The sequence below is a fragment of the Lycium barbarum genome, chromosome 9 (genome assembly GCF_019175385.1).
Source record: "Lycium barbarum isolate Lr01 chromosome 9, ASM1917538v2, whole genome shotgun sequence".
NCBI lineage: Eukaryota > Viridiplantae > Streptophyta > Magnoliopsida > Solanales > Solanaceae > Lycium > Lycium barbarum.
The window spans coordinates 33,895,508-33,910,918 of record NC_083345.1 but is presented as its reverse complement, the minus strand read 5'-3'; the positions used below and the strand labels follow the sequence as shown (position 1 = coordinate 33,910,918).

General features: G+C 37.3%; 1 protein-coding gene across 3 annotated transcripts; it reads left to right on the top strand.

Moving 5' to 3' along the window:
- The first annotated feature begins 6,987 nt into the window (after window positions 1-6,987).
- LOC132611181 (uncharacterized) lies at window positions 6,988-15,184 on the top strand. Of its 3 annotated transcripts, none has more exons than XM_060325596.1 (9): window positions 6,988-7,237; window positions 9,004-9,158; window positions 11,707-11,854; window positions 11,974-12,124; window positions 12,217-12,342; window positions 12,462-12,542; window positions 13,158-13,350; window positions 13,426-13,696; window positions 14,517-15,184. In XM_060325596.1, exons 2-9 carry the CDS (start codon window positions 9,117-9,119, stop codon window positions 14,783-14,785), a joined length of 1,281 nt encoding a protein of 426 aa, XP_060181579.1. In that variant the 5' UTR covers window positions 6,988-7,237; window positions 9,004-9,116; the 3' UTR covers window positions 14,786-15,184. The 3 variants fall into 3 exon arrangements, with proteins under 3 accessions (XP_060181579.1, XP_060181578.1, XP_060181577.1); XM_060325595.1 differs by having other exon boundaries at window positions 8,975-9,158; XM_060325594.1 differs by lacking the exon at window positions 6,988-7,237 and having other exon boundaries at window positions 8,300-9,158.
- Window positions 15,185-15,411: the final 227 nt, after the last annotated feature.

Below are 15,411 nucleotides of genomic sequence, written 5' to 3'. Positions count from 1 at the left end.
AACTCATAGTGGCCATGTCTAGTCCGAAATGCCATCTTCGGAATATCTTCCTCCTTCACCCTAGCCTGGAGATACGTTGATCTCAAGTCTATTTTTGAGAAATATTTGGCGCCTCGTAGCTGATCAAATAGGTCATCAATTCTCAGAAGCGGATACTTATTCTTCACAGTCACTTTATTCAATTGCCTATAATCAATACACTTTCGCAAAGAGCCATCCTTCTTTCTTACAAATAGTACCGGTGCTCCCCACGGCGATGTACTGGGCCTGATAAAACCCTTCTCAAGTAAATCCCTCAACTGTTCCTTTAATGCTTTCAACTCTGTAAGTGTCATCCTATAAGGAGGAACAGATATTGGACGAGTATCTAGCAATAGATCGATAGTAAAATCAATCTGTCGCTCTGGCAGAATGCCTGGAAGCTCATCTGGAAACACCTTTGGGAATTCATTAACCACATGGACAGACTAAAGGGTCGGTGACTCTATTTGTACGTCTTGAACCCAAACCAGGTGATAAATGTACCCTTTTCTGATCATCTTCCTTGCTTTAAGTTAGGAAATAAACCTACCCCTCGGTTGCCCTTCAACTCTAGGACTGGCTCGCCTGGGAACTGAGATCGAACTATCTTTGCTCTGCAATCAACGTTAGCATAACAAGAAGCAAACCAATCCATACCCATAATAACATCGAAATCAATCATGTCTAACTCAATCAAATCTGCTAAGGTATGGCAATTGTAAACTATCACTACACAACCCCGGTATAATTGCCTAGCTTTGACTGGATCACCAACTGGCATGGACACCTCAAATGGTTTAATCGATTCAGGCTCTATCCTAAACTTGCTAGCAACAAATGGAGTAACATATGATAAGGTAGAACCTGGGTCAATCAGTGTATACACATCATAGGAGGAGACTGATAATATACCAGTGATGACATTAGGAGACGGCTCACGATCCTGCCTACCGGCTAGTGCATATACGTGGTGCTGAGGATCGCTCGAGCTGGATGCTTCACTCCTCCCTCTATGTCGTCCTGCTGGTGTCTAGAAAGCTTGCCCTGAAGGGCGCACTGCAGAAGAAGAACCAGCCACAGATCCTCTAGGCTGAACCATACCCCCACTCTCTCTCATCGGACACTGCATCTGATCCCCGCCGACACTGACCGGCATGTAACTTGCCACACTGGGCACACCGCGAAAAAATAGGCCTTATCTGGCCCGACTCTAGTTTGTGCTGAGAGCTCGATGCTCTAGAACTCTGGCCCGATCTAGAATAAAAAGACCGATCAAATCTCAGACCTGAAAACCGCAGAGGTGCACTCCCTACCGAATGGAATGGATATCGGGGATAATGCTGTCTTTGTCCTTCCCTGGACTCATCCCCGATATCTAAAGATCTGGACCTCTTGCCATAGCCCCGGTCACGGTCACGCTCTATCCTCTGCTGACGCTTGCAGTCCTCCAAATTCTGTGCATATGCCTGTATACGGGAGATATTCATGCCCGGCTATAATGCAACAGTCGTATAAGCATCTATCAAATGTGGCCCTAGACCAGTCACAAAACGATGAACTATGTCCTCCATCTCAGCCACTATATCTAGCCATAAAATCAAAATACACACAATACTCCTGAACACTCATACTGCCCTGCTCAATACGCAGAAACCTATCTGCTCGGGCTCGTTGGACTTCTGGAGGTAAATAATGGCGAATAAAAGTATCTGAAAACTCTCGCCAAACACCTAGAGGGGCATTCTCTCCCCTAGAGAGCTCCCAAGTCTGATACCACTGTACCATAATATCACGAAGCCTATACGAAGCCAACTCTAGAGACTCGACCTCATCCGCGTGCATAACACTCAAGGTCCTCTGCATAGCATCAATGAAATCCTGGGGGTCCATATTTTTCTTTATCACAGAAAAATCTAAAGGATCTAATCCGAGAAAAGTCTTAACCCTCGAACTACCAGCTCGGTCTACCTGGTCAGCACAAGCTCCATGTCGTTGAGCCTGGGCGGCTTCCAATCTAGTCAATAACCGTACGACATCTCGCACGTCTTGGCCTGGTGCATCTAGCTGAGGAACTGGGGGCACTGAGGCAGGTGCTGGAGGCGGGGTATGAGATGTCTCAGACGGGCTCTCACTCTGAATCTCATCCTGAGCCCTAGTAGCCTGCCGAGTAGGGCTAGTGGCCTCACCTAACGCTCTCTTGCCCTTCTAGGCAGCTGTAGCTTTCTTGCAGGGCATCGCTGAAATTAGAACAATTCATTAGAAAGCGAACGCTTAACACATGGCTCTATTGCACGATCTAGGAGCGAAAGAATGGCATTATCCTAAATGTCCTGTAGTCTCCTGTTTATAAGTGTGGTGCACATCACACCTATAAACAAGACTCTACTAGATACGGTCTGTAGACATCCCTAGGACGAAACTGCTCTGATACCACTTCTGTCACGACCCAAATCGATGAGTCGTGACGAATATCTGACCACTAGTGACAAACACCTCTATACACATATTTGAACATTACTGAACATCAAGGGCCCATAAGTGACCTAAACTAATCTCATACTGCCTCATGAAGAGGGTGATATCATAAACTCTGTACCATCTGAATATATATATATATATATACACATACTGAAATAACAGTGCAAGCCAACTAGGCCGCTACATATACTGTACACAAAAGAATGGAAGCCGACAAGGCTACATCATCTGACATATGCATACAACTGTCTACAGACCTCTACTGGAATAAAGCTGTAGAAAGGATGGGACAGGGCCCCGTTATACCCATATGCATATACATCTCAAAATGGCATACCAAAACTAATTACAACTCCGGATCAAATGGAGCGTGCTGACCATCACTGGATATAGAGGTTCTACTGAGCTGGAGCACCTGTCGGTCTACCTGAACCTGCGGGCATGAACGCAGCCCCACGAGCAATGGGGAGTCAGTACGGATAATGTACTGAGTATGTAAGGCACAAGAACAACATTTATATATAAGAATCATGAATAAAATCTGAACTCATAAGCTACAACTCCGGATCAAATGGAGCGTGCTGACCATCACTGGATATAGAGGTTCTACTGAGCTGGACCACCTGTCGGTCTACCTGAACCTGCGGGCATGAACGCAGCCCCACGAGCAATGGGGAGTCAGTACGGATAATGTACTGAGTATGTAAGGCACAAGAACAACATTTATATATAAGAATCATGAATAAAATCTGAACTCATAAGCTGGAATGACTATCTGCATGTAATTGTATGAACTAGTATCTGTATGTACCAGCATAAATCTGTATAACTGACAATGCCGCTGTGGGTGTATAATATGCATGCTCTCAATAATAATCGTGCTCATGTATATATATGTATGTCATAGTGCTGAGGAACATTCAGCCTGATCCATATCTCATACAATAGTGTCGAGGAACGTACGGCCCGATCCATGTATCATATAATAATGTTGAGGAACATATGCCCCGATCCATATATCGTCATCAAGGTGCACCAGCATACCCCATATATATATAATACACGCATATATAACGCCTTCTGGTCACGGGTCAATATGCATGTGTATATGGATGCAATGCATAACTGAAATGTGTACATAGAACGCTCGGAGTGACATAAAGCCATATTACCTCCGATGGACAACCTTTGAACTAACATCATCATCATAAGAAATCTCAAGACCCATGAACAGAAGGAACAATCATACGGGGTATAGGAACATCAAAGACTGAAGTACTCCTAGTGCTTCTAAGAGTACAGTAATATGGAAGCTCGTTTACTCACTTGTAGATTCATATCATAAGATTATGCCAAAAAAAAAAAAATTGTAACATACCTGGAAGTTTATCCAATCGTCCAAATTCTACTTCTCGAACTCGTAGGTATACAATCAAGATAACCTAGGCCTTAATTAGACTATTTACCTTGCTTACTAACCATTTTTAAATATAATAGAGCTTACGTATTGTGGACAACATTTCCCTTGTAAGTTTACAACCCTTCAACTTCTCATTCCATCCAACATCAACCACAATATCTGTAACTACAATGACAACACTTACATATAAAAAATATACTCGAATCCATTCCCAATCATCTCTTAAAATAGCCCCAAGTCACTATCTTACCCTCCATCCATTTATCACTTCCATAAGTATCCTCTCTTCACTTAAAACCACTAAAACTCTTGATAATTAACTTAAATACAAGGGTAGAAATTATTTACATACCTTGAGGGGCCTAAGATTCCAAGGATCAACTTCAACTCCAATTTCCTAAGCTTCACAACTTTGAAGAAACCCTAGAAATAACCTTCTTCTTCACAAGCTCGGGTTTACGGGGCTCGGACCTTACCAAATCTCCACTATAATGATAGAAAATATTGGGAGTAAATATACTAAGGTTTTCTCTGACTTGGAAGAGAGAAAATGAGAAATAAAGTCATGGGGTCATATATTTATACTTGGAACTAAAAAGTTCTAGCGGTGCGGTTCGACGAGCTGGTCGACGACCCGTCGACGTGTCGACGGTCCGTCGACCTGCGCCTGTAGATTCAAGGCTGGGAAACATAAAAATGCCGCACAACGACGGTCCGTCGACATGTCGACAGCCCGTCAACGATGACTGGTGTCTACAGATTTTCCTGAATCAGTTCAGGTTGCATCGATTCGATTCGTTCAACTTCTAATCTTGTAAATTTCCAGGAATACCTGTTGGTACCTTTGTACACAGGATAAGACACTTTCTATCTCTAAAACTCAAGCTCGGGTCTCTATTCCAAAGGCATACCCGACTAGAAAACCATAGGTTCTCCTACGACGAAAACGAGAGGCATAACATTATATGCCGCACTTATGATTATTTATGATTTAGGCTTCTACTTATTTTTGCTCTATTCGCTTTATTGTGGTTTGAATAGATGATTTATGAAAGGTTCGCCTACGAGGTGGAAACAGTAGGTGCCCCGACTTAGTGAATTTGGGTCATGACAGATACAGAGGCATTTAAGAAAATATTCCCCTTTTCTTTCCTCATACTATAGAGCAGCTTGAAGTAGAAACTTCGATATTCTTTCTTTTCTTTCCTATGCGATGATGGGAGTACGGTTCTCATTTTGGGCACTAACGACAAGTGATGCTATAAATGAGGTGTAGAGTTTTTTCCATGATGTGGGGATAAAACTATCCTGATACAAATCACAACATAGCCTCAGGGACCCTATCAGATGAGGTCATGATTCAAGGCCATTTAATCGAGCATGCCCCTGCTAATGGGAGTGATGGTATAGTAAGCTATGTGAAAACTATATTTTCTTAGTTATATGCTCAATGATTGAACGAGTGCCTCATCAGCCATGAAAAGTAATGGAATGAAGTGTTTCCAATTTGAATAGGTATAGTTAGTGAGAAAACTATGTAGTAAGTGTCTTATGTTCAAGGATTATACTTAGAAAGTATGGGCATAACAAGAAAGAGTTGTTTGAGATAGAATGTGGGATCTTAAAAGCCCCAATACCGTCTCAAATTTTACTACTTTCATAGGATATAGATATATTAATAGACTTTCAGTACATTATTAATGGGATGAAACAAATTCTTACATCCTATGGACTATGCAAACTCATAAAGATCAGTTGATCACCTACTAATTAACAGTCATGATAAGAAACTATGAGACATTGGATCATGACTGAGAAAGGTAAGGTTACCTCATGTGATGAGGTTTGAGGTTGTACGACTTCTTATGAAGAGTTTCCTTCTATTTAGGAAAATGAATGTGCAAAAATGAAAGTTTTAATATTCAAGCAAGGTGACCGGATTGTCATCAAATAAAGTGTTTATATCATCGATGTCACAAGATTTTGTATATTTAGTACCACATGAGCTCATTAGAAATAACGTCGAGCGCCAATTTGATGACATAGTAGTTAAGCGAGAACAAGTAGTCTAAAGTTCTTAATTAGCTCATGGTTTTTAATTAAGTTGGGGAGTCTATCATTGATGATCGGGCTTATGGGCATGCGTGGTTACAGTATAGGGACTTAGATACACTTGCGGGTTAGTTATTGCTTGAGAAAGGTGACATCAAGGTCATCTTGAGTATCGATTTGCCAGATTTGAGACGATATATGATCGTTTGGTATGCCGAGAGGGTTGGATGACTCAAACTTATCATTCTTAATGAACATAATATTGAATGGGAAGAATCACTTAGTTGATTAAGTGCATGGTTACTCCTTTTAGGACAGTTTCGTATAAGTGAAACAAAGGGTGTTTGACGTATATAACTATGCTTTAGGACACCAGAGTAGAGTAATCGACCCTTGGATCAACTTCAACTGTTAATAAGTTTCAAGACGTGTTTCTTGAGGATTTACCAGATACTTCATTTTCTTTGGAAGTGGATTTTGGCATTGATCCATTGCCAATGACTCAATATACTTAATATGACTTTGTGGAGTTAAAGAGCTGAAAGTAACAGTTACACATTAACTTGAGAGTTTCTTAGAGCGAACATCTCGCCTTGAGGTGTTTAGTCTCGTTTGTTAAGGGGGAAGTCTTATGTTTTTGAAAAATATTTTTTCAAAAAGAAAAGGGAAAAGTGACTTATGTCATTGACCAAATTTTGTTGCCTAAATAATATTTTCAATATATTATTGCTTTGATTAACTTTTTAATCTCGAAGTAACTCAATCGTTTGTTTGAATGTTTTTCAAAACTTAAGTACATAATAATTTTTGTTTGATTTGTAATAGAAAAAATAAACATGTTTTTTATACTTCCAGAATTAATTCTTCAAATATCTGAAAACTTCCAAAACTAGTGTTGGAGCTTTTGAAATATTTGAGTTTTAAAAACTTTTAAAAGTACTTTTTACATAATAATAATAATAAAAAAAAAAACTAGGTTTACAAATAATATACTGACACCAGCCCCTCTCCTACTTAGTTCAGTCTAAAGATTCTCTTCGTGATTATCAAGAAGAGGCAAAAGAACAATAAAAGGAGTGTGAGATCGGTATGGGTATACACAGGTTTGACTCATCTCTCAACCCATCTGGAAAGTGAATTGTGCCTCTATGTTTACGATCTACTAGTTGATTCAAGGCACCGAACTTAGTTGGAAATCCAGAATGACGGCACAACACTAGTCACCATACCTACAGAGATTCTTCTTTGTCGCAGATCTACTCCAAAGTAACTTTTTTCCTTCTAATTTAAGTAATTTGAGTTCAAGATAATTCCTTTCCATTTCTGTTTTTTCATACCAAGATTTGAATTCAATTTTGATGATCTACTCCTTGATTCAAGATTTCGCTAAAACTGGTTGGAAATTCAAAATTTACGGCACAACACAAGGTGTCATACATCATGAGATCCTCTTTGGCCCAGATCCACTCTAAAAGTAAAATTTTAAACTAATTTAGGTAATTTAAATTCAACTTTTCTATTTTGATTTTCATATGAAGATTCAAAGTCGATGATCTAGCAGTTGATTCAAAATTGAGTCGAATCTAAGATGATGGTAAAAAACAAGCTGCCATACCTCCGGAGGCTTCATTTGTTGTAGATCCATTCCAAAACTAACTTTTTTTTTAATACTAATCTAAGTAATTTGATTTTTTTTTTTTTAATTTACTCATACTAAGGTTTGAATTCACAAAAGGTAACTAACTAGATCAATCCTTCATTGCTTAAAATTTTGATATGTGATACACTAATTAGGTGTTTGGCCACGCGATATGAAATCATGATTTTGATTTCAAATCAGCGTTTATTTATGCAGTTTGCACAAAATTTTAACTTCAAGTTCATATCATGATTTCAAATCCCAAATTCTTCAAAAAGGTATGATTTAGGATTCCAAATCATCATTTTCAATTATTTTAAATGTAAAACTTGACTCATACGTTTATATTTTGTAAAAAGAAGATCCATAAGTTGGTAGATTTACCAATCATTTATATGAAATATTAAAAGATCTACAAGTTGGTAGTATATTTATAACAAATTTACCATTACCAATTGCATTTACTTATACAACTCATATTCAATTTTCGTTTTTATTGAACTAAAGTTCGATCACTTAATGTTATATTTTTTTAGAAAGGTCTTCTAGTAGCGTATTAATTTTGTTATTATGAACTATGATTTACTCATTTGATAAGATTGTATAAGAATTTAAAAATTTTTGATGATTTCTTTTATGTCTATAAAAAAATATAACTTAAAAAATTTAAATTGCATGTTCAAATAAAACTTCAAATTCAAATAATCGTAGCTTCAAATCACTGATTTCAAGCAGTAACATATATTTTCAATTAATTTAGAAAGTACATGGCACTAAAAGCTCATATATAATTGAGAGAAAATGAATGCCTTTGAAGATGTATTTTTGAAAAATGTAAGACGGACGTGAAGCTAATTTAAAATCCTACACATTGTTTTTCTATCTCTCTTTCATGTCGGCCCCTCTTCCTTTTCTTGGCCTATCCTTCCTCTTTGCCAAATCCCCCCACTGTCTGTCTTCACTCATTTTTTTTTTTTTTTTTTTAATTTTGTAATCCCAGTGAAGATTTTAACTTTTGTTGAGTATGCCTTTTTATTAACGAAACAAAAGACATTTCACAAAAAAGTGTTCTTGATTAGACCTCTTTGTTGTGGGGGTTGGCAAAGCCCTAAATTTTCCAATCTGGGTCATCAAGATTTAGGGTTTTAATCGAAATTTCCCATCTGGGTCATCAAGATTTAGTGTTTTAATCGAAAATTTCCATCTGGGTCATTGAGATTTGGTGTTTGAATCGAAACCCATATCTGTTTTTTTCCCTCTTTAAACATAGAAAGTAGTGTGTATTGAAGGTGTTATGCTGTATAGATAATTAGTTGTATTAGGGTTTAGATTTTGTGTGTTGATTTAGAAATGGATGGGCGTAGAATATGTGCTAGTCCTCGTCCATGTTCAGGTAAGAGAGTGGTGGCAAAGAAGCGTACACGTGGAGGGGTTGATGAGTTCTTGAATAGCGTCAAGAAGCTACAAAGGAGAGAGATTTCTTCAAAGCGTGACCGTTCTTTCAGTATGAGTGATGCTCAGGAGCGTTTTCGGAACATTCGATTACAGGTTTGTATGGATCTTTTTCTCAATTCTTGTGTTTTGAATTAATTTATTGCTTAGAAATTTGGGTTTATGTTGGTTGAGAGGAATTGGGGATGCTAAAACAAGTTTCTTCTTGAGCTTATGACCTAAAACTTGATTAATTCGCTTGATATCACCGCTAGAGGTGCATAGATAGGTTTATGGTGCAGGGAGATTTACTCTGTGCGTGTCCACTTGAGTGTTTTTATGTGAAGAAATGAGGATTTTGCCAAATGGACTTGTAAGTATATTTTAGAATTGATGTAAGGCTGTGGTTGATGAAGTGTATGTTCATTGGCAATCTTGTCGCCAGACAGGTTTGAATGGATCTTTTTTCTCAATTCTTGGTTTTGAACTAATTTACTGCTTAGATTTTGTATATAGTTAGATTTCATAAGATACAATTGAATGAAGTGGGACAGAAAATTGGTTTATGTTGGTTGAGAGGAATTTGGGATACCAAAACAAGTCATTTCTTGAGTTTATGACCTAAAACTTGATTAATTTGTGCTTGATCCTTCGATGGGTGATCCCAAGAGGCGCATAGATAGGTTTATAGTGCAGCTTTTTTTCTTCTTGTTGTTGTCTGGGAAAGTAACTGTTTGTCTCCACCTGATCGGTTTTATGTGAAGAAATTAGGATTTTGCCAAATAGACTTCTAAATATGTTGGAGAATTGATTAAGGCTGTGGTTGATGAGGTGTATGTTCATTGACAATCTTGTCACTGAACAGTTGTAAGAGTGGATATAGAAGTAGAGCTAAAAGTTGTTGACCTTCTTTTGGGAAAATGGGGAAAAAAAAAGAAGATATATAGGAAATTCCCCTTGTTTGGACTTTTAATTGGGAAATCCTTGTAGATGATGAAGTGGATGTTCTGTTTGGGTGTTACATGGAAGCTGGAGATAGAAGTGGTTGAGTTGTCACAGATGGCAGTCTTAGGGACTATTCTTTTTGGTGTTTCTGTTGGGACCGAGTTATAGTTCAGACAGAAGTTGAGTGCTTTTGACCTAATGTAGTGGGTTTGATAATTAGTTCTTTATGGTGAATGGGTTGTTCAGTTATTTCTTATGCGTTCTAGTTGTATATAAGAGGTTCTATCTCTTTACAATTATTGAAATTTGGTCTAAACTAAATTCAGACTAAGAAACGGTTATCCTAAGATTGTTGGACATTGAGGATTAACATGAGTCTCCCTGAATTGGATATGCATGCAGTTTTAAGAACTGCAATTTTCTTTTGGGGTTTCCACGTCTAACGGTTGAAATCATTTCTTCTGTGTTCAGACAGTTCTAATTAAGTAATTATTCTTAGTTTTTTTTCTTGAATTTTTTTTTTTAATGCTAAGAAGTCCCACTTTGTTCCTCATCCTGGATGAATTGCTTTGAACCTTGATATGTCTGTCCTCCAGAAGCTTAATAGAATCTCTCCCAGTTCCTATCTGCTCATGCTGCACATAGCAGGAAGCTGGGTAGGATAGATCCTTAATGTAGGTGAAATAATTTAACCAGCTCATTCCTCTGTCATTGTTGAGAAAACATGGCATGAGTTGCTGTATTGGAGTACTTCAGTGTATACGCTGTAATTTTTGTTGCATCAGATAGGGGTTTGAGTTTTCATGTTCCGTGTTATGGCGGAGCACAAATATAAAGCTCTTTGTTTTACTATGGAATGTCTGTTTTAGAATTTTAGTATAGCAGTCTTTCCACAAACTGCAATACTATGACTACATGTAATTATAGCTAATTTCTCATTTTATAGGCAAAATCATGATAGTTGCTACATGCTATTACTCACGAAAGAGATTTTTTTTTTTCAATTAGCTTTGTGATATTCAGTGTCTACAATTTGATGGTACATCTGTTCTCAAGTTGTTTGACTTGAAATTTGTGTAACATTTTAATTGAACTAATGAATGTCCAGTTTTAAATGCAAAGTAATACATGAAACAGAGTTATTATTGCTTTGTCAAAGTGATGCATTGTTAGAGCAGGTAATACTTGAGAGCTGATAGTTTATATCTAAGTAATGGATGCCTTTTGCACATTTATTCATGGACTTCATGTTCTATGAAGAGTAGTCGTTTGCTGATTACATGTATAATGTTCATTGTCCAGATAGCAGATCCGTTAATGTTATTTGTGATTTGTTCTATCATTAACGTCTGACTAATGTATAGATTTATTTTTTTAATTCTACCTTTTAGATTCCGGGAATTTAATATTTCCATTACTGAGTTGGCCAAATTCAGTGGGAATTCTCTCTTTTGTGTTTCTAGAATGTGCATGAGTTATAAAGCTGAAGAAAAAAGAACAGCATTTACAGATTGTGGCCTTTGAGGGTTGGTTTATGCGAGAAGAATTTCATTGTTTTTTAAATATATGTATTTTCTTGAAATGATTTACCACTTACTAATTGTTGTTTTCTCAAAAAATTAATATTCAGTTAGTTGAAATTCTATTTTTGTTACATATCTATCTATTCTTGTTAATTTCATTCTGGTGACACTTTTTTGTAATTTACGTATGATTGTAGGAGGAATATGACACCCATGACCCTAAAGGACACTGTGCCATGGTGCTTCCTTTTCTTAAGAAAAGATCAAAGATAATTGAGATAGTTGCTGCACGTGATATTGTCTTTGCCCTTGCACAATCTGGCATCTGTGCAGCATTTAGTCGAGGTAAAGCAAATTGTCGATATCTTTTTCCTGCATATTCGCATTCCCGCTCCTTCTATTTAACACATTTGTGCATCTGCTGTGACTAAGTAAATTGATATATATTGTTACTAATAATGCAGAGAAAAATGAGAGAATATGCTTTCTGAACGTCAGTCCAGATGAAGTTATACGAAGTTTGTTTTACAATAAAAACAATGACTCGCTCATCACGGTTTCCGTGTATGCATCAGATAATTTCAGTTCCTTGAAATGCAGAACCACAAGGATTGAGTATGTGACACTGACAGCTACTACATCTTGGTTGCTCTCTTTCATTTGTTCTTTTTTATCATGTTCTAATCTGATATAGTTGATGAAATTAGATACATTCGGAGGGGTAAACCAGATGCTGGCTTCGCTTTATTCGAGTCAGAGTCATTAAAATGGCCTGGTTTTGTGGAGTTCGATGATGTCAATGGGAAAGTACTTACTTACTCTGCCCAGGATAGGTAACTGTGCTGTTATAAAGTCCTGTTTTTAGTGTCAAAGAGACAAAAAAAAAGGTCCAATGTTTTTTATTCTTGTAAAGTTGTTTTTGTACTTAAGGAAGTCTTTTCTCTTTCATCAGCATATACAAGGTGTTTGACCTGAAGAACTACACAATGTTATATTCAATCTCGGACAAAAATGTTCAAGAGATTAAAATCAGGTAAACTCGTTACTTTTGCATGTATGGATAGACACACTTGAATTATTGCATAAGTAATTGTGTGGAAACTTGTCTACATTATTGTCTTGCTCCTTCAGGTGTCATTCCAAGTCAATAAGCTATTGCAATCATTACGTGATCCCGGTTAGGCTACCATATAAATACTTCAGCTAGTATTCAAATTAGCTTTTCTTGTGAATGGCCTAAAGCCTATTACTTATGCACCATTTCTTGTTTGCTTGAGTCGCTGCCATTTTTGAGGTTTTTATGATATCCTCAATCTTATGTATTGCTCCCTTTCTAATTCTCTGTCTTTCTGTTCTCTTCTCTGTGTCCAGATGTTTCATAAGAGCTTTTGTTTGGTTGTGTAATAGTGCTTTTTAAGATTCTGTTTAGTTGTGGGAACAACATAAATCTTTCAAGATCTCACGTTTGAAAGATTATGACCAAGTGAAGAATGGATGATTTAAGTAATGTGGGTTCATTACACTAAATAAAATTCTGGTCTATTGTGTTAAACAATTGTATTTTTCATAACTGTGATTTGGCTCGGCAAGACCTGGATATCTTGTCGTATATTTTTTCTTAATCGTTTCTCCCTTTTCTTTCAAGCAGCCCAGGAATCATGTTGTTGATATTTACGAAAGCTAGTGGCCACGTGCCTCTGAAGATTCTGTCCATTGAGGACGGTACTGTTCTTAAATCTTTCAACCATCTTCTTCACCGAAATAAGAAGGTGGATTTCATTGAACAGTTTAATGAAAAGCTTCTTGTCAAGCAAGAGAACGAGAATCTTCAGATTCTGGATGTGAGTAACTATCTATGTTCCACAGTTCATTTGTGTTCCTTTATCTTTATAATATCTAATGACTAGTGGATGCAGGTACGCAATTCTGAGTTGACAGAAGTTAGCAGGACTGAGTTCATGACCCCCTCAGCATTCATATTTCTGTATGAGAACCAGTTGTTCTTGACATTCAGAAATAGAACAGTAGCTGTTTGGAACTTCCGCGGGGAGCTTGTTACTTCATTTAATGATCACCTTTTATGGCATCCTGATTGCAATACTAACAACATTTACATAACTAGTGATCAGGACCTAATTATTTCATACTGCAAAGCTGATTCTGATGATCCCTTATCTGAAGGAAAAGGTATGTTGGATTTCGAGAATTCCTCAAGTCTTACTTGATGATTGGAAACAACAATACTTCCTTAAATCCATTTTAAGTGAGGGCTGAATTTCATGCTGTTTTAAGAGTAAACTCTTTGAATGGATATTATTGTTACTGCTGCTGCTGCTGCTGCTGTTGTTACTTTTACTTAGCATCATCATTATTGGTTAAGCTATAATGTTTTTTTATTGAAGTTCCTTTTTTTTTTCTTTTGTTATTATCATCATCGTCTTCAAATATTGGATGATACCGGTCTAAATGGATTGGCATGTTTAGTGAGGATTCATATATAGCCCACTCCGGCTAGCTTGGAATTGACACGTTATTGTTGTTGTTGTTGTTGTTTACTATGGTATAGAAGAGTCTAAATAATTAGTTTGAATTGTGAAAATAAAGAGGCTTGTCAGAAACATGTACATTGTTTGAAATAACTTATAGTAGTATTAGTTTATATAATTTGTTGGAATTAAAAACAAACTTGCTGTTTAATAAAAGAGGCCAGAATTTTGGGACCTACTCCATTTAGAGTAGGTCAATCAAAATGGCAAGAAGTTAATTGGCGTTTCGATTTGGCTGTATATCATGATAAATATGATCAACGTGCCGCATACGTATCCTGTATTACAATTTGCCTCAACATACATTAGTAAGCATAGAGCTAGGGAGTAAGTAATCTTGTTATAACCTGGATGGCTGAACTAGTGGGGTTATTTGCAGATTTGATGGTATCTCTACGTTTATTTTTGCTGTTGTGTATTTCATTTATGGATTTCTGAGTATGAGTATTCTGGTTTGGCAGCGGGATCTATTAATATCAGCAATATTCTGACTGGCAAATGCCTTGCTAAAATAAAAGCAACCAGTGGCAAGGCCACTGATGATTGTAGTGCTAGTTGCAGTGGGCCTGGTGGCAGAAGTTGCAACTCAAAAAAGCGGGTCCAAGCTTCCAGTATTAGGAGCACTGTTGCAGAAGCCCTAGAAGATATTACTGCCCTTTTCTATGACGAAGAGCGCAATGAGATCTATACTGGGAACAGGCTTGGACTGGTCCATGTATGGTCTAACTGACTAATTCTCCTGCTCCCCTGATATGTCTAGATTATTACTGATGGAAGAATGCCTCAGGTAACATTGTACCATTGGTATGGTGTTTTTTAGTCTTGTTAAGGAATGGTTTGAGTTGTGTCATCTCTATTTACTTTATACTGTACTGTCTGTTTGTAATGTTGTTGCTTGGGTGATTGCCCATTTAGATGAGGTATTCTAGATGATTCCTAGCGTACTGCTAATACTTTTGTAACTTAGGGCTGTCTACTGAGGCGTAGGCTGAGCTAGTTAACCACTAAGTCTCATTTGATTCAGCCGTTCTGATGCTTTAAATGGTTGAGAGCACATTGTAATGTTTTAACTGAGGCTGCTTGTGGTTTCCTTGAGTGGATGATTTTCGGACTTCTCTTTAGTTATAAAGGTTTCTCTCCCTTTATTTGCATATGGTTTTTATTTAGGGAAATGACTTAGAGCCCGTTTGGATTGGCTTATAAGTTGCTTATAAGTTGCGTTTTCAGCTTTTTTGAGTGTTTGGCTGGCCAGCTTAAAGTCATTTTGTGCTTAAAATAAGCTCAAAAAATAATTGGGCCTATTTGACTTTAGCTTATCTAAAGCAGCTTATAAGCTGAAAACAGCTTGTAAGTCAA